This window comes from Cyberlindnera jadinii (assembly GCF_001661405.1).
Source record: "Cyberlindnera jadinii NRRL Y-1542 unplaced genomic scaffold CYBJAscaffold_27, whole genome shotgun sequence".
Classification (NCBI taxonomy): domain Eukaryota; kingdom Fungi; phylum Ascomycota; class Saccharomycetes; order Phaffomycetales; family Wickerhamomycetaceae; genus Williopsis; species Williopsis jadinii.
This window is the reverse complement of record NW_017963678.1, coordinates 19277-42651: the sequence shown is the minus strand read 5'-3', so window position 1 is coordinate 42651 and position 23375 is coordinate 19277. Positions and strand designations below refer to the sequence as shown.

The following is a 23375-nucleotide window of genomic DNA, read 5'->3' as shown; positions in this document are numbered from 1 at the left end:
CGCCAGCGGGCTGAAAATTTTAAGCGGACAGACACAGCGAGCCTGCCACCGTTTGAGCCCAGACGAGCCCAGACGAGCCCAGACGAGCCCAGACGAGAAGCGAAGAGTAGGCAGAACACCATGCCGTTGAAGCTCCCGGTGCCTGTTCCCTCGCTGAAGAACTATCACCATGTTTCACTTTTGAAGAGCCCGCAGTTGGCAGGTGAGTATCTCCCAATTGCATAAAGCGAAGGGTATCATCTTCCGATGACTAACATGAACAGGAACCTAGACAGGATTATGGCTAAACTGAGGTACGATAAGATCTATAACGACCAGCTACAGATACTGGACGTATACTCATCGAATTTGGTCTTCTCACTCACGCTGAACAACTATCTGTCTCCCAAGCAGCACATTCTCATGGAGGACAGACCTGAATATGTCAAGTACATCAGGTCGTACTTTGAAAAGCTTCCGGATCCGGCGTCCACCACGTTTGAACACGTCCAGAGCGACCCATACAACTGGCAGTCCTATCTAGACTTGACCCAATTGCAGCCAGGGTTCGAAAAAAGAGACCATATCCACTCAAAGTTCCTCTTTACCGGGTTATGCCATCTTGAAGGTTTGGTGATGCAATGGATGGCATGCATGGGCAATCAAAACTGGATCCAGAAGTTTGGTAACGTACGGATGCTCTTGTGGATACCACAGCCCACGGCTCTGAAGATCATGGCTCCTGCAAACACTCGTGAAAGGAACAAGTGTTCCATCGTAAGAGAAGCATTCAGTGACTCAAGAGTGATTGCCATGCCACGAAACAAGCTGTGCAACTCGTTCCAGGACGATGTCATGGATGAGTGCATCATCTTCGAGGAGGATGACTTTTCAAATCCGGTTCACCCAATGGCTCTTGTGGAGTTCCAGCCGAAGGACAACGACATTGAGGATATGTTCACATGGGACTTCATCACCAAGAACATGATGATCCTCAAGACCAAACCTGTGAGTGAAAGTGTAAAGAACCTGGGCCCAGGAGCAGAGGAATGGTTCAAAAGCTCTCTACCAGCGGACTTACTCAAACGTAAGGTGAATAGCCTCGAAGCCCACGATTTCAAAGTGATTTTGGATAAGTTCGAAGAATGGCCGTTCAAGCCAGAAACCACTATCGAGTTCATATCAGATGATAGATCATAGAGACGTTCGACGCTGGAAGGCATCTGAACAGTTGACTTGTATATAATGAGCAAAATGAAACCACTGTGTATACCGTTTGATTATAACTGTGGTCGCTCTATACGTACGTTGTTATAATATAATTATAATAATTATATAATCGGTATATATTCAGATACCACGACTTTGATATTGGAGATTTGCCAATACTGCTTGTGTCTTGAAGCTCGTAGGATCAAAAGAGGACTAAATCGTATAATCCTGCTAATCCAGGTCATCTGCTCAGGTCACATAATCCATAAAGGACATACTGAATAACCATAGAAGCATTTCCTTTCCTATGTAATGTGCAGCCTATAATCACTTACAAAGCACATTACAAATGAACGAGAAACGTCTCACAAGGGATCCCACTTGTACCGTAGAACTTGCCAGAGATATGATCTCCAATGTAATACACATCATTGCTACATATAAAGAATGGCAACATCACCATATTTGAAGTCTCTTACGAGCCAATGGCTGTACATTCATACCAATTAGTACCTCTTTGACAGCTGCATATACAAGAGAAGAACTTTAGTTTATACAGATAGTGCTTTCAGCTGCGACTCAATGGCTTAGTGATTGCGAAGTATTTACAGGTCTTGGATAGTTCAATGGTCAGGTGGATGAGCCACATCAAGCATAAACCAGATTCTCTAAAAGAAAGTCCCTTAAACCAATTTACAACCAAGATTAATAAACGCATTGATACGAAGATGATAGGTTAGATGATGCCACACAGGATGATGTTGAAGAAAAAAAAGAGGATTGAGTTGAACCGAAGAGCAATTGGCCAGTATCTGGACACAATGTTTCATTGGTACCATTTGGCATTGAGTATACAGATTTGATCCAGATAAAGTGCAACTGTTTAAAGGTGAAAAGACTCAACAGTCCGGAGATCGTTACTGCGTGCAATGCGGAGAGCTCATACCTTCAATTCAACCCACCAGAGAAAAGCAGAACCAAGAGGATAAAACCACGATTGTACACTGCCATTCAATATAATCAGTACCAAAACTTCATGGTGAATTATAGGAACTGAAGAGGCCACCAAGAGGCGGGCTACAGAGGCATATGCGAGGTTATAATTGACGTTTCTTACTGGAGAAAGAAAAGTATAGAAAGCAGATATATATACCTAGCCCTTCATCGAACTGTTAGTAAACTTCAACGTGTGTGTACATTGAACAGTGCGTGTCCTCTTCTTTTCATGGTCAGATTATTAAAAGGGTTGTATTCATTGAACCCGGTACTGAAACAAGGCCCTAACATTAGAGATGCCAGAAAAAACATACAAATTAAGGTAGTCATCACTCAAAAGAATAAGAAGCATCACACAAGCACAATTCAATGGTATACTGATACTTACTCACTGCAATTGCAACCGTTGTTGAGTTGCAAATGGATAAATCAAGATAATCTCAAAAGACAGAAAGTGAAAAATTTTTTTTGCTTCTTTGTCCACCAGTGATGCAATGAAAAATTGACACTGCACCAAAATGACAGAATTCGAGTAAAGCTTTAGGGCTATCTCAACAAATCAATTGACAGCTTCAATTACTTCTAATCATTCACATTAGTAGCTTGTTTTTCCACAACAGTGTCTTCTTCAACGGTGGCTTCAGCCTTTACTTCTTCTTTCCCCTTGAGTCTATGGATATCCTTGGATAGCTCAGCAACCTGTTTTTGTAGCTCATCAATCTCTTGATTGAATGCAGACTGTTTGGCGAATAATGCCCGCTTCCAATCTTTGAACTTCTTCTCCTCGTGTGTAATGATCTCAGTATACCTCTTCTTCATTATGAGCTGCTTTTGAACAAATATTGGACTCCATTGCACAACCAACTCGTCAACTTGTTTCTTACCAAATTTACAGAGGATTTTGCAAATGTCTAATGAATTCAGATCTGGATTAACGAAATCAATGTTTGCCAACGAGTTATCTGATGCAAACATCTCCTTGGCTTGTTTAACCCTCGTCCTGATCAACTTGGAACGGCAACTCTCGTAGTACAGTTCGGTGCTCAATATCAAGTCAACCATGTTGGAGGCCATTAGCAAATCCCTCAACTTGATGAAATCACAATGTTCAGGGTTTTCAACTTCGGCAATTCCCCAACGATACTTTCTACCCAACACAGATGACTCTGCCTCTGTGGAGTAAACATAAGACTCGGATCCAATGAGTGTGAATGGAACCTGCGATGTAACGCTTTGCTTCAAGGACTCATCATCGATAAAGTCACAAATCTTTATCCCCTGCGTTGTAATAATCTGTTGGACCAATCTCTTCATCTCAGCAATTTCAGAGGTTGTTAGGGTGTCTGCTTTGGGAATCACAGGAATCAAATTAACTCTACTAGAGATATGCTTCATCGCCTCGATATCCCCCGGAGAGATGCCTCTTGAGCTTGTGTTGATGAAGAAAAGACACAGATGCACTCTGTTATCAACCTTTTCGTCCCGATACGGTTGCTCCTCCTGAAACATGTAAAGCCTCAACTGTTCATCGATGTAATCTGTCACGGCAAGATAGGCAAACTGGTTATCGATGTAATCTCCAAACCCGGGCGTGTCAACGACTGTGAAATCCAAGTTGAAGCCATCCTCTCTTAGATGTGCCTTGTGTGCAACGACTCGTGTTGTCTTTGCAAAGGACACATTGGGCTGCTTGTACTCAACCTCTTGCCAAACGTTTGAAAGCACAGAAGTCCCAAACAACGTATTGATAAAAGTGGTCTTCCCCAACCCACTTTGTCCAACACACAAGAGGTTGAAGATAGCACCACTTCTCAGCTTCAACTCCTCCACCTGCTTGGGAAGAATGTCAATACCGGGATTGAACAGAGCGTTCTTGAACGTCTGTGTGGGATGTGAACAACCATTTTCACACACTTCACCGAGTCTCGACAACATTTGTACAGAGTCAGTGACTAGATCAGCATAACCTTGTCCCAATGCCATTTGCACCATCTTTTCTCTCTCTCTCTCTGTGTGTGGTGAGGTACTGAGAAACAGTTGAAGATAGCTTTTGTGTTAAAAGTGGCACGGAGACCCTTGTACAAGCCCCCTTTTTGTGTCTAAAGCACACCGATACATAGTAAACAGTCACAGAGGGCCACGGCTCCAAAGGGGAGAACGTCTACAGAGGGACTCGATGTAGACGACAAGCGGTAGATTTGGTGTAGTTTCTATAATAACGCGTGCCATAAACCAGTGTCCCCCGTTCACTATGTACAGATTGTTAATCACGGTTTCAAGAGTGCCTTTAGCGTACTCCAAGCGTGCTTGCCTCATATGAGAGATATGACTTCATGAACAAAGTCCTGGAACGGTATTGTTGCGATTCCGTTGCCTTGTGTGTCGAACTTCTTGAACACGTTCGTGCAGCGCAATAGCCACACAAGACTTTCAACAAACATGTCGAATCTCAAGTACATTGGCTTGTTCGCATTGAACTCACCAAACTTTTGGAAAATGAACAGTACGATATCGGTCGGGAGCCTGTATCCAAAGCTCTCGAGGGCATTCTGGTACTCACCAAACGAGATTTTTTGGTTCTGATCAACGTCGTATCTCTGGAACGTCTTCCTCCAATGGATGAGGTAGTTCCACAGGTGGTAGAACTCTCTGAACTGGATTGTGCCCGAACAGTCGGCATCGAACAGCCGAATCATCAGCCTTATTGTGCTCTGTTGGAACTGCGTTCCATCGTTGTTCAACAGAGCCGCGCCGAGCTCTTGTTCTGTCAAGGCCCCATCACGGTCACGGTCCATACGGTCAAAGATGTCTCTTAGCTGTCGTTCTAGGATCTGGGACGCGCTCTGCTGTGGCAGTGGCTGTGGTTGGTGCGGAAGCTGCTGTTGCTGATGGCGCTGCTGTTGTTGTTGCTGTTGTTGTTGTTGTTGTTGCTGCTGCTGCTGTTGCCCTTGAAAAGATGATGCACTGGACGACAGTCCAGGACTTCCATATCCACCTTGGTTGTAGTAGTTCGGCCCACCGTACATATCTGAGTACGAGGTGTTACGACTCGACCTCCCTTGAGACGAAGCCGGTGAAGGCGCTGGTGGGATTTGCTGAGGAGCCATTTGGACATATTGATCCCTCAAGCTGTTGCTGGAAGGTCTCGCATTTGGATACTGACGAACAGGGCGGATACCTGACTGTTGTCTCGGATGTGAAGCGGTAGACTGGTTTGGGTGTAAAGGCGGGAGATCTGCTCTCTGCTGTGAGTATTGTTGCTGCTGAGGTGCCTTTCGTACGTTGTTATTACCGTTGTTTTGCTGGCCTTGGACGTTGCTTCTGCCAAAGGCTTCCGCCGGGGTTGGGAAGTTCTTTCAGCGTGGTTAGTAACGAGACTCCTTCTGGTATTACCGTCACAAACGCCACGGCTCCCGGTACTCACCATCAAATCGTCTCCGGCCATGGTTAGCAGTGGTGATTGATCAACCTGTCGATGCTTTCAAAGGCCAATTGGACCCATTTCCCAAGAGATGTGACTAGAGAAAGAGGCCGAAGCACAGCACGCAGAGGCAGCTGGTCGACTTCCCAGTTTGCAGCGTTGAGGTCGCGAACTGATCCCGTTGTTCGGGGCAACACGGGTTGTCGCCCTTGCCGATAACGTCATCACGAACCAATAACATCATCACGAACCAAAACACATCTCTCTCTCCCTTCAATGTGTGTGTGGTGTGTCTACAGCTGCTACGACAATGTGAAGTTCCATGCCATGCTCTTATTACACTAACATTAGACCAAAAAATACTATATCCTAAACAAAACTAATGCTACAATAGACAATAGCGGCCCAGTCTCTCTGTAGAGCCGCAACTGAACATATAAAACCATACCCAAAGATAGAAGCACGGAAAGAGGGAGACAGGAGTGAGACAGAAGCCAACATTAATATACAACAGGCTCACCATCACGACACGGTTTCTTTCTCCACTGCTTCTTTCTCCACTGCTTCAACTCATTAATAAATTCTCATTACACGCCGAAGACAATAAACATCTTAAGCCTTCAAAGAAGAGGCTCTTCTCTTTCTAACCTCGGCCCTCTCAGCTTTACGTTCGTGCAAACGTTGAGCCAACAAGTGGGCGTACTCAGCAGCAGCGTCTCTTTGGGCTTGGGCGTTTCTGACCTTCAAAGCCTTCAAGTGTCTCTTTCTTTGCAGAGTTTGTGGAGTAACCAATCTTTGGATCTTTGGAGCCTTGGTGTACTTCTTCTCACCCTTGACAACCTCTCTTCTGATGACGTATTGTCTAACATCATCCTCCTTGGTCAAACCGAAGAACTTTCTAATGTTGTTAGCTCTCTTTGGACCCAATCTCTTTGGAACTTGGGTGTCAGTCAAACCCTCAAGCTCAGCATCACCTTGCTTGACAATGACAAGGGACAAGACAGCGAGATCTTGACCGACAATGGCACCTCTGACGGACTTTCTCTTTCTCTCACCGTTTCTTCTTGGTCTGTAACAGGAGTGGCCCTTAGCGAGCAACAACTTGACACGGTTTGGCAACAAGACACCTTGCTTCATTGGGAAACCTTGCTTGTCGTTACCACCGCTGATCTTGAAGACGTAACCTTTGAACTCATCTCCAACAGAGTCACCTTCAACTTCTTGTCCAATTCTCTTCTCGTAAAAGACACGCAAACGGTGGTCATCATCAATGTCGTAGGTCTTTTGGGACCCGTTGGCTGGGTATGCAATGTTCAATTTCATATTGGTCTGAACTTCTCCTATAGAATGTCGATCACTTCTCTTCCTGGTGCCTCGTTGCGCTGTATATGATTATTCACTTTTTCGCTTTTTTCACTCTGCAGCCCGCGGGATGAGTGGCTCTCTCCAAGATCTTGAAAGTTCTGGTTCGGGATGTCTGGATGTTAGCTCAAACGTGTTCGTAGCCCTCATTTTCAAGATCACGTGAGTTAGATTAGGGTTTCATCTCTGTTCTCAAGCAAAGCATCTGCTACAACCATAAAGTAACCCAGCATTGAATCGAGCTGAATACACAATACACTTGTACATGTTTGATCTGGGTATGTTACCTACTAATCATTTCAAACCAACAAAACGTTAAATTAGTTTTAATTTTATTTTCAATTTACAAACACATAACCCGATTTGACTTAGTTTCTTCTGAAACCACCTCTTCTTGGTCTCTCTGGAGCAGACTCTTGCAATCTGGTCTTTGGAGCAATGGTCTCTGGGAGGTGGAAGTACTCACGCAAGTACTCAACACCCTCATCGGTAAGGGTGTAGTAGTAGTATTGCCAGGAGAACTGAGTCTTAACGTAACCCTTAGAGGTCAAGGATTGCAAAGCCTTGATGACATACAAGTTTCTGGTGTCAATCTCCTCGTGCTTTGGTTGGTTGAAGTCCTTCTTGGCGACAGCAACACCCTCTATTTAAACATGTTAGTAAATGATCTCGTTAAAACAACAGCGGAATGGAAAATGTGAATTGCCAATGCATCGTGCCCAGCACAGGATATGTGGGATCATGGGTCAAGCTAAGATCAGGGAGTGTATTGAATTCATGTCAAGTAATTTGCACACTTGGATACTTCTCGTTTGGTAATCACCACGTTCGCTATGCCTTGCCGTTCCTTCATCGATTACTAGTTCATGTGCCTGTTGAAGTGCGGTCAGACCTATCAAAGCATCGGCCTCGAGCTCTATTGGATTCATCCTCCTCGCTTAGATACCTTCTTCATTGGAAATAGCTCATCAGATCCCCTTGTGTACCGCACTTCTTCACGCGTCCTTCCAATTGATATGCTCTCTTCGATCCCCTCGGTTCCCAATAAGCACCACTCAAGTTCGCCTAGCAACGTGCCCATTTCACATTTCCACTACTCTCTGTATAACTACTCTCTGAACGTACCTTGGAACAAGTACTTGAAGATCTTGTCTCTCTCCTCTTTTGGAATCAGCATTCTGTTATGACTTGGTTATGAGATGTACAAACTCTGTGTATGGAAGTGTTGTTACAAACTTGTTGAAGTTGAGTTTTTCACAGAGTCTCTCCCAAGCTGCGAAATTGTTGTGTTGCGCTTATCGAAAAATAGCCCATTCGCGGGCATTTTTCAACGACACCGCACAAATTCGCGGCGCCAGCCGGTAGAAAACATTGAAAACTCGTTAGTGCCACGACTTACTCCCACCTGTGGATAAATAACAGTCCTCCTCAGACACAACAGCCCTAAGTAAACGCACGTGATGGGTGCATACCCCAAACCATAAGCCCTACATACCTTGTACAAGCCTTGCGCAAGCGATATATATTTAAAAACACACTGGGGCTTTTTGATACTTATCAGCAAGGACAAGGGGTGTGTTTGTTTGGATCTTCCGCTTTGTATGCCCTCCAATTGGGTTGTCTGACAAACTTTAGAGGTAAAGCATGAGCATTCGGCTTCCTGATGATGAGGAGAATCTAGAAAGCCATAACGACAATGATACGCAGTCGGTACTCTCGTATAACACCCGGTTAAAGAGAACTGTATCGTATCGGATAATCAAATACCTATCGCAGTTCAAGTTCTGTTATATTCCGGTGCTTAACTGGTTGATACTGTTCTTCTACCTATCAATGCTTTATAAGTTGATCCAGAAGTATGAGTCGATGTACTCGCAGAATGTTCTGATCACCACGATAACGACGAACGTGCTGTTGTTCGGGCTTTCCGATACGCTGGCACAGAGTATATCGTGTGTGGTGGAGATGATCTCGAGAGACAACCAACGTCGTAACGTGTCATTCAGTACACTGCCTATGGATAACTACCATCATCACCATAACCATGGTCAAGTAGTTGATCAAATCCCAGACGATTCTTTCTATGCGGACTACGGTGACACCACGACTCGTCGCAATAGACAGAACAGTTTGCAATCGATAACTTCGATGACCTATCAGTCGTTATCAGAACAGACGGATAAAGACGTCTTCAACTTTAGAAGATTTGTTGGGTTTTCATGCTGGGGGTTTTTCATGGCATTTGTCCAAGTTGTATGGTATTGGGTTCTAAACCATATGTTTACCACAGACCCGACGTTTGTCTCCGTGCTCGAAAGAGTGCTATCAGACCAGCTGTTCTTCTCGCCAATATCGCTGTTTTCCTTCTTCTCCTATTCCAATTTTGTGCTTGAAGGAGGTGACAAGGTTACTCTCAACGACAAGATTCAAAAGATCTACCTCTCCACCTTGGCAGCCAATTGGATGGTTTGGCCATTGGTTCAGTTCATCAACTTCTTGGTGATGCCTAGAAGGTTCCAAGTGCCGTTTTCATCTTCTGGTGAGTTATATGCCTTTTCTTCTAACCTGGTGCCAATGTACTAACAGAGACGTATCTAGTTGGTGTCGTATGGAACTGTTTCCTGTCGATGAAAAACGCAGCCAATTGAGCATGCCTTTAAATAGCCTTAGTGTGCTGTATAATACTCGTCAACTCTTCAATTGATAGCATGGATGTATCCTATCACAGGCCTTTAATACTATAAACCAGCACCCCATCACTGCCATAGCGAAGCTTCGTGAAGACAGCTATGGTTACGAGCGCGCACACAACATAGAAATGCAAACGCTTTGGTGGGAAAAACCTTCAACAACTTTTGCATCGTTCGAGGAGCTTTGCAAGTAGCGACAACAACTGAACAATTAGTTGATACAAAGACAGCAAGATGAGTTCCAACACACTTGTCACTAAGCCAGAGCAGAGACCAGACTCCATAGATGACATTCTTTCCACCCTGAAGAGATATGATGCTTCTGTTATCAAGGATCTGGAAGATTATCTCCAGGACCAGTATGAGAAGGGATATTCCGACGTCAATGCCAACCTGGCGCTGCTGAAGCTGTACGAGCTGAGCGAAGAAACATCCACATTGAGAGAGGAGGCCACCATCAAGATCCTGATCAAGGGGCTGACCAAGTTTGCAGACGAGGACTTCACGCTGTACTTGCACTTGCTGCCGGGATACACGCTGTCCACACAGTCCGAATACGCCTCCAAGATCCAGAGCATCGTGTCTCTGTACGAGCTGCTCATCTCCAGTAAATACACTGACTTCGTCGCTAAGAACCAGGAGCTCGGCAACGTTGTGAACGGCAAGAACCTCGAGATCATCGAGCAGACACACAACAAGACCGACACAGCAAAGTTCATTGTCAACGAGGCTCCTTCAGAGACCGTCTCTGCAGGAAGACTCTACAAAGTCGTTGGTCAGTTGATCTGATTCACTCCGAAGGTGTGAGTCCAACAGCTGGGCTGAAACCACTGAGCTCAACTGTTGTGACCTCAACATGCCGATTGCAACCACCTCCACCTCCACCACGCCAATGTATACTATAAATGGTACGCCGAGAATGATAAAACCTCAAGCTTTCGCACACACCACACGTAGCACGACGACCCGAGTAGCCCAATCAGCCATCTAAAACCGTTTAAATCATCACTTTCCATACAAATATTGGAGCTCATCGGCTGTTTCCTAATCGGGACACGGTAGGGGCAGCACCTGGCTATACAAGAAATTTTTTCTTCAGACTTTCAGACTTTCTCATTTTATCACTTTGAATCTCTCCCATTTATCCCAATTGTCATTGCCATTCCGCAGTATAAACGTATCTCATTACAGGCCAGGTGTTGAACAGTTGAGGTGAAATGGCTACTGCGAAGAGAAGAAGGTCCGATGCGGACTCTAAGAAACGAGGAGCAGATCTTTCGAAGGAGGAGGATGTGAGGGAGGCCCCAAGGGCATCATCAATCTTGAAGTCCAGCGAGGTTGCATTTCCTAGAGGTGGTGCCTCTGCTCTTACTCCACTGGAGCTGAAGGAGGTTGCGAACGAAGCCACCAGGGACGTTCTCTTTGAAAATGAAAATGGGAAGAAGGATGAACAGAGACCGAGCAAGAAGAAGAAACTGGCCAAGAGCGTGAAGTCTGTTGTTGATGATGACGAGCCAAAGATCTCCATCGACTCTTTGTCCTTTAAGAATCTCGTACCGGGGACTCTGGTGCTCGGGCAAATCAGCGAGATCAACCGTTGGGACATGGCGATCTCATTGGCTGACAACTTGACTGGGTATGTACCAATCACCAGTGTCTCTGCAATTGTCACAAAGCAGCTGGAAGAGATGGACGAAAGTGATGACGATGAAAGCGATGATGATGGCGAGGGGCCAGATAAGATCACCTCGGGGAACTCCAAACAAGAGCAAATGGTTGAGCTGAGCAAATTGTTCCAAGTCGGTCAATGGGTCCGTGCTATAGTTGTGGAATCAACATCAACTTCAAACAACAAGAAGAAACAGAAGAAACGTATCCAGCTCTCAATCGAACCTGAGAGAGTAAACAAAGTCCTCGAAGATGAGGACCTTGTTGTCAATGCCACTGTCCAGGTCTCGGTTAAGACTGTTGAGGATCATGGTGCCATTCTCGATCTCGGTAAAGACGTTGGTGGCTTCATCTCCAACAAGGAGATCAAGGCTGCTGGCTTCGAACCAGAGTCCTTACTCCCAGGTTCAGTTTTCCTCTCAACCATTGCAAACAAGAACTCACGTACCATCACCGTGAAGTTGACTACAAACAAGAAGAACGTTGTCACCACGATCTCATCCGTGGACGCTGTTGTTCCTGGTAATCTGGTGGAGGCCCTTGTTACTGAAGTTGAAAGAGACGGAATCGTCTCTAAAGTCTATGGAATGCTGGATTCAACGATCAGCTTAGGCCACATTGGCGTGTTCGACAAAGATGCACTCATGCACAAATTCGCCATGGGTTCCAAGGTTAAAGCTCGTGTAGTTGCAGTGGTTCTTTCCAACGATTCCAAGAAGCTGATTCTCTCAATGCAACAGAACGTGCTCAACTTTGGTGCCCCACAGACCTCTGATGCTCTTGCAGCTTTCCCTATCGGTCATGTTTTCGACGATGTTGAGGTCAAGGGACACGATTCTCAGTACATCTACGTCAAGATTGGTGGTGATAGACTGGGTCAGGTCCATATCTCGAGAATTGACAACACCAAGTCCAACCTGGAAACCTTCTATGCAGCAGGATCAAAGCATCCAGCTAGAATTGTTGGATTCTCTGCATTTGACAACTACTACACGCTGACCTTTGACCCTGCTTTGATCAAACAGAAGTATCTGAGACCTCAAGACATCCCACTCGGCGATGCTGTGCTTGTTGAAATCTTGAGTGTTTCTGAGCAAGGGATGAAAGTCAAGGTGTTTGATAAGTTCGAGGCCACTGTTCCAGCTTCTCATATGAGTGATATCAAACTCATATACCCAGAGAGAAAGTTCAAGATTGGCTCTAAAGTCAAGGGAAGAATCCTAGACGTGACGCAACACAAGCATGAAATCATTGTCACTTTGAAGAAATCTCTTGTTGGGATTGAGAACGTTGTTACCTCCATTGAAACTGCCACTGTTGGCGAGAGAACATCTGCTACCGTTGTGTCTTTCAACCCAAGTGGTGCTATTGTTGCCTTTTTTGGTCGCTTGAAGGCTTTCTTGCCAAAGTCTGAGATTTCAGAAACGTTTGTAAAGAAGCCAGAAGACTATTTGCGTCTTGGTCAAACCATTGCGGTCAGAATTACATCAGTCGACAAGGATTCCCACAGATTGACCGTCAGTTGCAGATTGTCTGCAGAGATTACTGAAGCCCAGAAGACTGCCTTGTCAGAGCTCGTTCCAGGCCAATCGATTATCAAAGTTCAGGTTGTTGAGAAGACCAAAGATTCTATTGTTGTTGAAGCAGCTGGCAGCAACATTAAGGGTGTTATCTTTGCAGGCCATCTGTCAGATGGTAACTTTGAACAGAACCGTGCTGCTTTGAAAAGAACTGAAGTTGGTTCCACCATTGAAGGTCTGGTTCTAGCTAGAGATGCACGTTCAAGAATGTTCAACATGACCCTCAAGAAGTCCTTGATTCAAGGTGCTCAGGCTGGTATTCTGCCATCCAAATACAAAGATATCAAGGTTTCTGACGAATTCATTCCAGGATACATCAAGTCGATCAATGATAAGGGAATCTTTATTGCATTTGGTGGTAAGCTCATTGGTTTGGTTCTCGCAAAGTATGCCACTGACAAACCAGTGGATGATTTGAACTCAGTTTTCTACGTGAACCAATCCGTTTCCGTGAGAGTGCTTAGAGTGGATGATGAAAACAAGAGATTCTTGTTAACATTCAAGGAGAACAGTGCCAGTGCAGGTGTTAAAGCTGTGAACCCAGTTGACAGCTCCGTTAAGTCAATTGAAGATTTGAAGCCAGGCAAAGTCATCAATGTTAGCATTAAGAATGTGAAGCAAACACACCTCAACGTCCAAATTGCAGATAACATCCAAGGCCGTGTCGACATCTCGGAGATCTTTGAGAAATATGATGATATTAAGGACCCAAGACATCCATTGTGTCAATTCAAGAAGGGTGATGTATTGAAGGTTAAAGTCATTGGTTTCCACGATGCTCGTAACCATAAATTCTTGCCAATTACGCATAAGAAATCAAGACAAACAATAATAGAATTGAGTGCAAAGAAATCCGACATTGAGAGTGACTCCTACAAAGTTTTGGGAACCCAGGATATTCAAATTGGTTCAGAGTACCTTGCATTCATCAACAACTCTGCCAATGGACAATTCTTTGTTTCTTTGTCACCAGCTGCAAAGGGAAAAATCTCCTATATTAACACGTTTGACAACGCTGCTCTGCTCCAAGATATTGACGAGGCTTATCCAATTGGATGTGCTCTTAAGGCCACAGTCAAGTCCATTGACGTCGAACACAACGCACTCACTTTGACTTGTCGCTCGAATGCCATCGCCAGTATCGAGGATGTCAAGACTGGCATGAACATCCCAGCCCGTGTCTTCAAGGTATCTGAAACGTTTGTCCTTGTTGAACTTGCTGAGAAGATTACTGCAATTTCCTTCATCACCGATGCTTTGAATGACTACACGAAGAAACTTTCAGATGTGTTTGAGAAGAACGATATCGTTGCTGCTTCTGTGTTGGAAGTTGATACTTCAAGCAACAAGATTTATGTGTCGTTGCGTAACGACAAGGCATCTGACAAGCTGATTAGAAGCTCCAGCGACTTGAAACAAGGTGATGTGGTTCGTGGTTTTGTTCAAAATGTCACTGATAAGGGCCTCTTCATTGCCATTGGTCGTACCGTCACTGCTTATGTTGCAGTTCGTAACATCTCCGACTCCTTTATCAAAGACTGGAAGAAGTTTTACAAATTACACCAACCAGTCATCGGTAAAGTTGTCACAGCTGATAGCGAAGGTCACGTTTTTATGACTTTGAAGGAATCTGAGGTTAACGGTGAGCTCAACATTCTTAAGCGTTTCGAAGATTTACAGGTTGGTGATATCTTCGAAGGTTCAGTTAAGAGAATCACAGACTTTGGTGTTTTCGTTAAGCTCGATGGTACCTTGAACCTCAGTGGTCTGTGTCACCGTTCTGAAATCTCTGACAACCAAGTTCAAAACCTGAAGGCATTGTTCGGTGAAGGTGACCGTGTTAAGGTCAAGGTCCTTTCTTTGGATAAGGAGAAGAAACAGATGTCTTTGGGTATGAAGGCCTCATACTTCCAAGAAGATGTCGAGATGGAGGATGTTGACCAGGAAGCCGAAGTCGAATCAGACAACGAAGAGGTGGTGAATGAAGATACCGAAGTTGGAGACGCTGCTTCCGATGAAGACGACGAAGTTGACTTTGACAACAGTGCCTTTGACGGTCAAGATCAAGACGAAAGTGACAGTGACGACGATGATGATGATGAGGGGGAACAAAACGGCTTGTCTGGTCTCACTACAAACGGTTTTGATTGGACAGCTTCTATCTTGGATCAAGTCCAGGATGATGAGTCCAGTGACGAAGAAGACTTCACTGAGATTAGAACGAAGAAGAAGAAGAGATCTAAGGCTGTTGTTGAAGACACTACTGGTGATATCAACTCCAAGGCACCACAATCTGTTGCTGATTTCGAGAGATTGATCATTGGTAACCCTAACTCATCCATCGTTTGGATGAACTACATGTCTTTCCAACTTCAGCTCAGTGAAATCGAAAAGGCACGTGAGATTGGTGAACGTGCACTGAAGACAATCAACTACCGTGAAGAACAAGAGAAACTGAACATCTGGATTGCACTTCTCAACTTGGAGAACACTTTCGGTACCGAAGAGACCCTTGAAGATGTTTTCAAGCGTGCCAATGAATACATGGAGCCATTGGTTATCCACCAAAAGATGGTTAGCATCTACATCTTGTCTGAGAAGTACGCTAAGGCTGAGGCACTGTTCAAAGTCATGTGTAAGAAGTTCGGCAAGAGCTCAACTTCAATCTGGGTGAGCTATGGGTCATTCTTGCTGGGCCGTGGTGAAAACGAAAAGGCCCATGAAGTTCTTGCCAACGCACTGAACGTGCTTCCAAAGCGTGATCACATTGAAGTTGTTCGCAAGTTTGCCCAACTGGAATTCACCATTGGTGATCCAGAACAAGGTAGAACGTTGTTTGAAGGGCTGATTGCGGACGTTCCAAAGCGTATTGACTTGTGGAATGTCTACATCGATCAGGAGATGAAGAAGAACGAAAAGAAGAAGGTTGAAGATCTGTTTGAGAGAGTGTTTACCAAGAAGGTCACTCGTAAGCAGGCCAAGTTCTTCTTCGCCAAATGGCTCGCATTCGAGGAGAAATGTGATGATGGAAAGGCTGTTGATTACGTCAAGGCAAAGGCACAGGAGTTTGTGCAAAAGAACGACAAGGAGTAGTTGAAGGAAGCCCAGTAAGAAGAAGAGAAGAAGGTGTCCACATGGCTACTTGGCTTGTGACCTTCCGTGTACATTAGTTGAACATATTAATACAAGTGTTTTCTGTTAAGATGAGGCTTGTTTGTGTAGTGCAAAGGTGAGTACGAATGGCACAAAGCCAGCTTCTATAGTAAAGCGTGAGTGTGTGTATTCTGCTTTGTGAGATCTCCTATGTTGATGACTGGAAGCACAACGGGAGTGAAGCTAATGGATAGTAGAATCAGGCTGTGGCTTAGTTGCTTGATAATCATAAGCGTATCGCTGGTTGTATACCATGCTGTTCATGAGGAAAGGCCGGCTGGTCTAGTGGAGAGGTCTCCGAGTCTACGAGAGTTGATTGAGTGTGTTGATGTATCAGACCATTGGAAGTGTCTCTCGAGATACAGAAGCGGAGTCATAGCTGAGCTCTTCCCCAATGCCGATAATAAACATCATCACCTCCACGGGTGAGTCTGTCTTGTTGCAGTACACCAGAGGAGCCATATTAACGCCGTTCTTAGCTGTCTAAACGAGCTTCGACAGGTACATTCGAGCTCGTTGATGGGGTTCCAGTTGTCAGAATGCCTACACCTCGACATGAGCGAACAGCCCCAGACTGCGAGAAGGGCGACACCACGAGCCGTAGTGCTCTCCGTGGCTGCTGGCATACTACTACTGGTGCTCTGCCTGTTCTTGTCTATTGAATGGCTTATTGGAGAAGAGTACACAGCAGCAGCCATCCAAGATGAGGAACCACTGCTGGCTGAAGACCTAAACCACAGCGCCGTCAAAGACCCCATCAGCGCTGTAAAAGGCGAAGAGGAGAGCTCCTCCAGCTTGATTATCGACTTAGAATCACCAACAACAGGCACGCTTACAAACAACTCACTGCCCACAGCAGCTGGCCGCCAGCAACACGCTCATTACAAGACCTACAAGGGCCCTACGCCGTCAGCATTGCACTTTCCACAGTATAACAAAGACGGCAAGAAGCATCGTAGGATCTTCATTCCAGGACGTGGGTGGATGCATCGCAAGCAGTTGGAGCTGGAGCAGAGGACCTTAGCTGAAATGCTCAACTGACGAACTGTTTCCTTTGTTGGTTTGTGTCACTTTGCTGTGTTGTAGTTTTTCTGTTTTGTACTCGGCCCACACCGCGGGTTTAAGCATCAACATCAACATCAACATCAACGGCCTTGATCTCGTTCCCTTCGCAAGAACGTACCAAGGATGCCGCCGAGATACCACGTCTCTGTTGATATCGAGGGTTTGACTACCAACCATGATGCCTTTGATGACGAAGAGGTGGAGGTTCTTCCGCTGAGCTCAGCGTTTTCGAGCCATAGTGCTACTCCGCGGACAGATCAGGCGGACTACCGGCTTTCGAACCTAACGGTCACTACGCTCTCAGCTGGTGAGAGTGCTACAAATGAGGATCACCAGGGGAATGGTCTCAAAGCAAGGTACCTCGGGTACGGTGTTGTCAGGTTGTTCAGGGAATACGATGTGTCCGAGGAGGTTGAGGTGGAGAGTGATGACACTACAGTGGCGATAGTTGCCATACCTAGTTACCTATCACCAACAGATGTGCTGGCATTTGTTGGCGAATCAGTGACGAAGGACGTGTCGCATTTCCGTATGGTGAACTCGGAAAACCCCAATAGGTTTATGGCCTTGATGAAGTTTAGAAACAGCGAGTCTGCCAGGCAATTTCAAGATGAGTTCAACGAGAGACCGTTTAGTGCCATTGAATCTGAAAAGTGCCACGTGATATTTGTCAAGTCTGTAATGTTCAGACCGCTTGGTAAGCCAAATACATCAGGTATTCCGTATCTATTGGAGGATCCTTTCACATTGCAAGTTCGCAAATCCAGTGGTAGTGCCTCCATCGTGAAGGAATTGCCAACGTGTCCGGTATGCCTTGAGCGCATGGACTCTGATGTGACGGGTCTTGTGACCATCCGGTGTCAACATACGTTCCACTGCAATTGTCTGAGTAAGTGGAGAGACGATACGTGTCCGGTGTGTCGATACTCAAGCCTCTCGTTGAACCCGTTGAAGAGTTCAGGTGTTGAGGCTCAACGTTGTTCCTCATGTGGAGGCTCTGAAAACCTTTGGATCTGCTTGATATGTGGTAACGTTGGATGTGGTAGGTACAATAAGAAGCATGCTATTGAACATTTTGAAGCTGAAAGCCACTGCTTTGCCATGGACATATCTACACAACGCGTTTGGGATTATGCGGGGGATAACTACGTCCATAGGTTACTTCAAAACGAATCCGACGGCAAATTGGTGGAACTGCCACCTGCTGCATCCACCTCCTCCCATTCTGGTACTTCATCCTCGTCATCTGGCCCAGATGGTGCCGGCGTATCTACAGCAAAGGAGGATATCAAGTACACAAAGCTGAATGCAGAATACCATTTGGAGTATACCAACGTGCTGTTGTCACAGTTGGAATCTCAAAGAGAGTACTACGAATCACGACTAGCTGAATCTGCTGATAAGCTATCAAAATTACAAGAAAGTGGACAAGACTCACAAACGCAGATGGAGAAACTGCTCGCCACGTTAGCCCAGTTACAAGATGAGGTCTCCAAGATGTCCGAGCAATTGGAGAAAACCCGTAAAACGGCCAGTACAGCAGAATCAAAGCTCAGAGAGGAACAGCTAATGACGGATGGGTTATCTAAGAACCTCGATTCCATGAGACTGGCAAACGCATCGCTAAAGAACGAGAACCAAGAGCTACAGGATCAAGTTAAAGACTTGATGTTCTACCTCGAGTCCAATGAGAAGTTCAAAGACGCCAGCGACGACGTCAAGAACGGCACCATCGTCATCCACGAGCCACCAAAGAGATCACTGAAAACCAAGAAGAGCAAGAACAAAGCAAAGAAATGAGATGAATTACGCAATGAATTATGACTGGGATTATACGCTTATGTCTGCTTGTAGTGGTGTTTGGATGTTTTCATCGCCTGCTTTCCCTCTCCGAAGCCGGGTAACCGCACCCCTCCATTCCTTCCGTCTTATCTCCGGCCGCCGGCGGGTCTGCCCCGGGTTTAGTAAAATTTTCATCCGGCGCTCTCCATCTCGCTGCAAATTTTATATTCCACAGCGAAACTGTTTCTCTTGTTAGAGGGTTCAATCGGTTGTTAAATAACTGGCATTTCCTCCCATATCGTTCCGTGCTGGGTTTATAGCCTTGGTGATCTTCGCGTGTGAGAAACTCTTGACCTGTGTGCTCTGCTGTCCTTGTCCTTGGTCCTTGGTATTTTCGACTGCTGTTCCAATTCTGACCTGAATCGATAACTCTCCCATCTCATCATCATCATTATCATCATCCACAAATGGCTAGAAACTCCATCAAACTTCTGACGTCGGACGTTCACTGTGGCCTGGCAGAGCTCGTTGCTAAGAGATTAGGTCTCAAGCTCACGGAGCTCAACATCAAGAGAGACTCATGTGGAGAGGTTTCCTTCGCCATCAACGAGTCGGTGCGTGATGAGGACATCTACATCATCATGCAAGTTGGTTCTGGTGTTGTGAACGACAGAGTCATTGAATTGCTGATAATGATCAATGCCTGTAAGACTGCCTCGGCCCGTCGTATCACCGCTGTGATTCCAAACTTCCCATACGCAAGACAGGACCGTAAGGACAAGTCTCGTGCGCCAATCACCGCTAAGTTGATGGCTGACATGCTCACCACCGCTGGATGTGACCATGTCATCACCATGGACCTCCATGCTTCACAGATCCAAGGGTTCTTCGACGTGCCAGTTGACAACTTGTATGCGGAGCCAAGTGTTGTGAGATACATCAAGGAGAACGTTGATTTCAGCAATGCCATCATCGTTTCACCAGACGCTGGTGGTGCAAAGAGAGCTGCTGGATTGGCAGACCGTTTGGACTTGAACTTTGCCCTTATCCACAAGGAGAGAGCAAGAGCCAACGAGGTGTCGAGAATGGTTCTTGTTGGTGATGTCACTGATAAGATCTGTCTGATTGTCGATGACATGGCTGACACCTGTGGTACTCTGGCCAAGGCTGCGGAGATCTTACTGGAGAACAATGCCAAATCCGTCGTTGCCATCGTTACACATGGTATCCTTAGTGGTAATGCTATTAAGAACATCAACAACTCCAAACTCGATAGAGTTGTCTGCACGAATACCGTGCCGTTTGAGGAGAAACTGGAGCTTTGTCCAAAGTTGGACACAATTGATATCTCTGGTGTATTAGCTGAAGGTATTCGTCGTTTGCATAACGGTGAAAGTGTCTCCTATCTGTTCCGTAACGCTCCTCTATAGCGTTCTTTCCCTCACCAGCACAACACTTACATACATAATCTGACATTTACTTATTTTGATTATCCACCTACGGGGTTTACTCATTTAGGACATGATGTTTCTCTTTATAAGTTGCATCTATACTAGAAACCATACTCACTAGGCTTGAACTCGGTCAGAGAGGAGAGAATGATACCTTGTTCACTGGTCAAATGTGAGTGCTCTTCACCGTCAAGAACCTTCAGTGCTCTATCATCTGGCACCCAGATGATGTGTGCACCGGCAGCTTTACCAGCGGTGATTCCTGGAACAGCATCCTCGAACACGAGACATTCTTCAGGTTTAATCTCTTCTTCGCCTTCTTTTAACTGCGAATTCAGAGATTCCAGAGCTGCTAGCCAGATATCAGGATATGGTTTGCCTCTGCCCTTTGGAACCCTCTCATCATCCCCAGTCACTATATGTTCACCAAATAGATCAAAGCCATCTTCTCTAAGGTGGCCTGTCTTACGCTCGTAGTTATATCTATTCGAAGAGGTTGCCAATGCAATTGGCACCTTCTTCTCATGTAGATACTTCAACAGTTCACGAGCCCCAGGTAAGAACTTACAATGCGACCACTTGGATTCCTGTCTAGCGATGTTTGCCTTAACCAGCTCCTCAGGAGTATACGGCAGGTCATAGGCTTCAATCAACAACCTAGCAGCCTTTAACGGTGTTAGTTTACATCTGTCTTTCTAGCACACAACGCACTGTGTATACTCACTTCAGGACCTGGACGTCCTTGTAATGTAATCTTCACATCCCATGTGAGTTCTCCCTTGCCATGCTCAGCCAATAGTTCGTTGGTAACCTCTGTGTATATGTCTTCTGTGTTTATCAGCAAACCATCCATGTCTATTCCAATGAGTTAGTACTCTCACATCACTGTAACTGGGAGCTATACATACCAAAGAGACACGCTCTATAATGATTCCTTTTTTCCATTGCTTGTTAGTAACGACAGCCAATTGAAAGGGTTTCTACCACCGTTTCCACTCACTTCTTAGTTCCAGACATTCCTTGAAGCGATCTTACACTGTAAACGAGTCACAACGTGGTGGCCGAGGACACCTTTCGCTATTTTTTTCAGGTTACGCTTATAAACTCATACAGCTCTTTTTTTTTTTCTTCAGCCAGGCATCCACTGGTTTCCATTGACACAACCAAAAGCTACAAAAGGTGATAAGAGAAGAGTAAGTTCATTATATCATAAAGGTGGAAGTGAGTTTCTGCACACAGGACACTGTAGCTTGTACTTCATCCATGCTTCCAAACAATTGGTGTGGAAGATGTGATGACATGGAGTAACCATATAGTGTCTTCTCTGTAAGAACGTTGTAGCCTGATCCAGATTGGACTTGTGAATTGGGATTTGAACCTCATTCATACAAATGGCACAGTCTATGCAGTAGTATCCAGCATCGGTCTTCAAAGGAGTGGATGCGGTGCTATTGGTTTCAACGTCTTGTGCTGCTGTAGGATGCATGTGTTGAACGCCGAATCCATGCTCCAAGTCGTTTTCAGAGAGTGCTGGATGGTAGTCATACGTCTGCGGTAACATTCTCTTAGGTAAGAAGAACCTGGCACCGAGTATGCTCTGTAACACCAAGATTGAGATCTGCATCAAGATCCATATTAACAATAGGGTAAAGAACTTCGGATCGTAGTGGTGTTCAAAGACGTTATCCTTCACAACAAAGGTGTAGAAGACTGGTGACAGTCTCACCAGTGTGGTGCCAAGAATGAACCACCACTTGAAAGAGCGATGTGAGCCTCTCACAGCGTTTCGATACGCTTGTGGTAACCAATAAGAGTTTAGGACCAACAGTACGAGCTTTTCAAAGTTCTCCCTGATAGATTTTGGCCATACGATGGAGTTTAAAACGACAAATGTAAAGACAATCAACGTGAAGAAGAACCTCGTGTATATGGCACCACTAACTTGTGATTCATCCTGGGGAATCGCAGTGGGCAAATTAGTGTTTGTCTGTGGTAAGCCTTGGTCTTCAGAGTCATCCAGTGGTCTTCCTTGAAGAGCAGTGAACAGGCTCAAACTTCTCTCGTTGATTTGCGACATGTAGATGTTGATCATGAATCTCATCTCAAACATTGAGGCCAGTATAAAGCAAAGGAAAGCGCTAACTGTTAATGGGAGGTATAACTGATTGACAACGGCAGATGCAACGAGGTAGATCATCGCTAAGGAACCATCCACCAAGCCCATTAGACATATACTCCAGAAGGAGATCCTTGAAATAGTTGATGGTGTGTTTGTACAGTTCATCTGCTTGACAGTTAACAAGATCTGTGTAAACAACAGAACAATGCCGATAATGGCCACCATGTGGTATCTGTAAACCTTAACCTCTCTTCTTGGGCCTTTAATCTTTGGAATTTCCAATCTCAGGGCACAATCTGGCGAGTATAGCAATCCTGTGAACTCCAGCTCGGGTATAGAATCTAGACTAATAGGACGACCAATGGGGGAGCGCAATTCTTCATCGATTTCCTTAATCTGATTCTTTGTGAGATTGACCTTGTTCAAGTGGAAATACGACACGTATTCACATCTATTCTCCGATTGGTCCAAGACCTGGGTCAAGTAGTTGAAACTGATATCAAAATTCTTCTCCTGTGGGGTCTTGAAGAAGTTCTCCTCCAAGTATGTCAACGAGATGTTCTTTGATAAGTTGAAGTTTTCCTCATTCATAGTCAAATGTTGCAGTCCACCATAGAAGCTAAAGAATTTGGCACTCACAGATGAAGTGACTAGGTTACCTGACTCGACAAAGTAGAAACCTTTTGTCTCAATTAGATGCTTTTCAGACTCCTCATTGTTTTGAATTTCAAAATCAATATTCACAATCTTGACTTTATCATCGAGCAGTGTAAAGGGTTTCTTGTTTAGCGACTCAACAACGCTTATGTCCATATGCAGAATACCTGATTCCATCGATATGTTACCAACTTTTTTATTCGCAGAAGTAGCCGTCGAGGTGTCTGAAGAAGGGATTGG

At 45.2% G+C, this 23375-nt stretch overlaps 11 protein-coding genes across 11 annotated transcripts; 6 read left to right on the top strand and 5 right to left on the bottom strand.

The window, feature by feature from the left end:
• Positions 1–119: 119 nt before the first annotated feature.
• Positions 120–1323, top strand: MTF1 (RNA polymerase specificity factor; the record flags this gene model as incomplete). The annotated part of the gene is made up of 2 exons (XM_020216016.1): positions 120–202; positions 272–1323. Coding segments are annotated over 2 exons (991 nt in total), but the record flags the coding sequence as incomplete, so codon positions are not given.
• Positions 1324–2850: 1527 nt separating this feature from the next.
• SPR3 (septin SPR3) lies at positions 2851–4050 on the bottom strand (the record flags this gene model as incomplete). Its single annotated transcript, XM_020212162.1, has 1 exon — positions 2851–4050. A coding segment is annotated over one exon (1200 nt), but the record flags the coding sequence as incomplete, so codon positions are not given.
• A 51-nt stretch (positions 4051–4101) lies between these two features.
• On the bottom strand, positions 4102–5679 carry PEF1 (Pef1p). The gene is made up of 2 exons (XM_020217561.1): positions 5612–5679; positions 4102–5540 (listed from the first exon to the last, which is right to left on the bottom strand). Exons 1-2 carry the CDS (start codon positions 5630–5632, stop codon positions 4500–4502), a joined length of 1062 nt encoding a protein of 353 aa, XP_020067774.1. The 5' UTR covers positions 5633–5679; the 3' UTR covers positions 4102–4499.
• Positions 5680–5980: 301 nt separating this feature from the next.
• CYBJADRAFT_144751 (40S ribosomal protein eS6) lies at positions 5981–6991 on the bottom strand. Its single transcript, XM_020213218.1, has one exon. It carries the CDS (start codon positions 6929–6931, stop codon positions 6221–6223), a length of 711 nt encoding a protein of 236 aa, XP_020067773.1. The 5' UTR covers positions 6932–6991; the 3' UTR covers positions 5981–6220.
• Positions 6992–7214: 223 nt separating this feature from the next.
• On the bottom strand, positions 7215–8183 carry CYBJADRAFT_169987 (40S ribosomal protein eS10). The gene is made up of 2 exons (XM_020216015.1): positions 8096–8183; positions 7215–7613 (listed from the first exon to the last, which is right to left on the bottom strand). The coding sequence occupies exons 1-2, from the start codon at positions 8145–8147 to the stop codon at positions 7339–7341; spliced, it is 327 nt and encodes a 108-aa protein (XP_020067772.1). The 5' UTR covers positions 8148–8183; the 3' UTR covers positions 7215–7338.
• Positions 8184–8543: 360 nt separating this feature from the next.
• On the top strand, positions 8544–9695 carry CYBJADRAFT_156392 (uncharacterized protein). The gene is made up of 2 exons (XM_020213466.1): positions 8544–9509; positions 9569–9695. The coding sequence occupies exons 1-2, from the start codon at positions 8615–8617 to the stop codon at positions 9616–9618; spliced, it is 945 nt and encodes a 314-aa protein (XP_020067771.1). The 5' UTR covers positions 8544–8614; the 3' UTR covers positions 9619–9695.
• A 71-nt stretch (positions 9696–9766) lies between these two features.
• CYBJADRAFT_192525 (ARM repeat-containing protein) lies at positions 9767–10590 on the top strand. The gene has a single exon (XM_020217448.1). It carries the CDS (start codon positions 9895–9897, stop codon positions 10447–10449), a length of 555 nt encoding a protein of 184 aa, XP_020067770.1. The 5' UTR covers positions 9767–9894; the 3' UTR covers positions 10450–10590.
• A 287-nt stretch (positions 10591–10877) lies between these two features.
• RRP5 (Rrp5p) lies at positions 10878–17233 on the top strand (the record flags this gene model as incomplete). The annotated part of the gene is made up of 2 exons (XM_020217255.1): positions 10878–15997; positions 16541–17233. 2 exons carry the CDS (start codon positions 10878–10880, stop codon positions 17100–17102), a joined length of 5682 nt encoding a protein of 1893 aa, XP_020067769.1. The 3' UTR covers positions 17103–17233.
• On the top strand, positions 17219–19216 carry ETP1 (Etp1p). The gene has a single exon (XM_020216014.1). It carries the CDS (start codon positions 17250–17252, stop codon positions 18924–18926), a length of 1677 nt encoding a protein of 558 aa, XP_020067768.1. The 5' UTR covers positions 17219–17249; the 3' UTR covers positions 18927–19216.
• On the top strand, positions 19147–20648 carry PRS3 (ribose phosphate diphosphokinase subunit PRS3). Its single transcript, XM_020216013.1, is given in 2 exon segments — positions 19147–19282; positions 19297–20648. The coding sequence occupies 1 exon segment, from the start codon at positions 19376–19378 to the stop codon at positions 20336–20338; it is 963 nt and encodes a 320-aa protein (XP_020067767.1). The 5' UTR covers positions 19147–19282; positions 19297–19375; the 3' UTR covers positions 20339–20648.
• Positions 20461–21376, bottom strand: CYBJADRAFT_175775 (haloacid dehalogenase superfamily protein; the record flags this gene model as incomplete). Its single annotated transcript, XM_020216735.1, has 4 exons — positions 20461–21024; positions 21084–21214; positions 21268–21293; positions 21360–21376. 4 exons carry the CDS (start codon positions 21374–21376, stop codon positions 20461–20463), a joined length of 738 nt encoding a protein of 245 aa, XP_020067766.1.
• Between the last annotated feature and the right edge of the window lie 1999 nt (positions 21377–23375).

Coding starts and splice junctions, on each gene's coding strand:
- PEF1 (XM_020217561.1), bottom strand. CDS start 5,632: ATGGCCGGAGACGATTTGATG. Junction 5,541..5,611: donor TGGCCGGAGACGATTTGATG/GTGAGTACCGGG, acceptor CCACGCTGAAAG/AACTTCCCAACCCCGGCGGA.
- CYBJADRAFT_144751 (XM_020213218.1), bottom strand. CDS start 6,931: ATGAAATTGAACATTGCATACCCAGCCAACGGGTCCCAAAAGACCTAC.
- CYBJADRAFT_169987 (XM_020216015.1), bottom strand. CDS start 8,147: ATGCTGATTCCAAAAGAGGAGAGAGACAAGATCTTCAAGTACTTGTTC. Junction 7,614..8,095: donor CTTCAAGTACTTGTTCCAAG/GTACGTTCAGAG, acceptor ATGTTTAAATAG/AGGGTGTTGCTGTCGCCAAG.
- CYBJADRAFT_156392 (XM_020213466.1), top strand. CDS start 8,615: ATGAGCATTCGGCTTCCTGATGATGAGGAGAATCTAGAAAGCCATAAC. Junction 9,510..9,568: donor AGTGCCGTTTTCATCTTCTG/GTGAGTTATATG, acceptor AGACGTATCTAG/TTGGTGTCGTATGGAACTGT.
- CYBJADRAFT_192525 (XM_020217448.1), top strand. CDS start 9,895: ATGAGTTCCAACACACTTGTCACTAAGCCAGAGCAGAGACCAGACTCC.
- ETP1 (XM_020216014.1), top strand. CDS start 17,250: ATGCCGCCGAGATACCACGTCTCTGTTGATATCGAGGGTTTGACTACC.
- PRS3 (XM_020216013.1), top strand. CDS start 19,376: ATGGCTAGAAACTCCATCAAACTTCTGACGTCGGACGTTCACTGTGGC.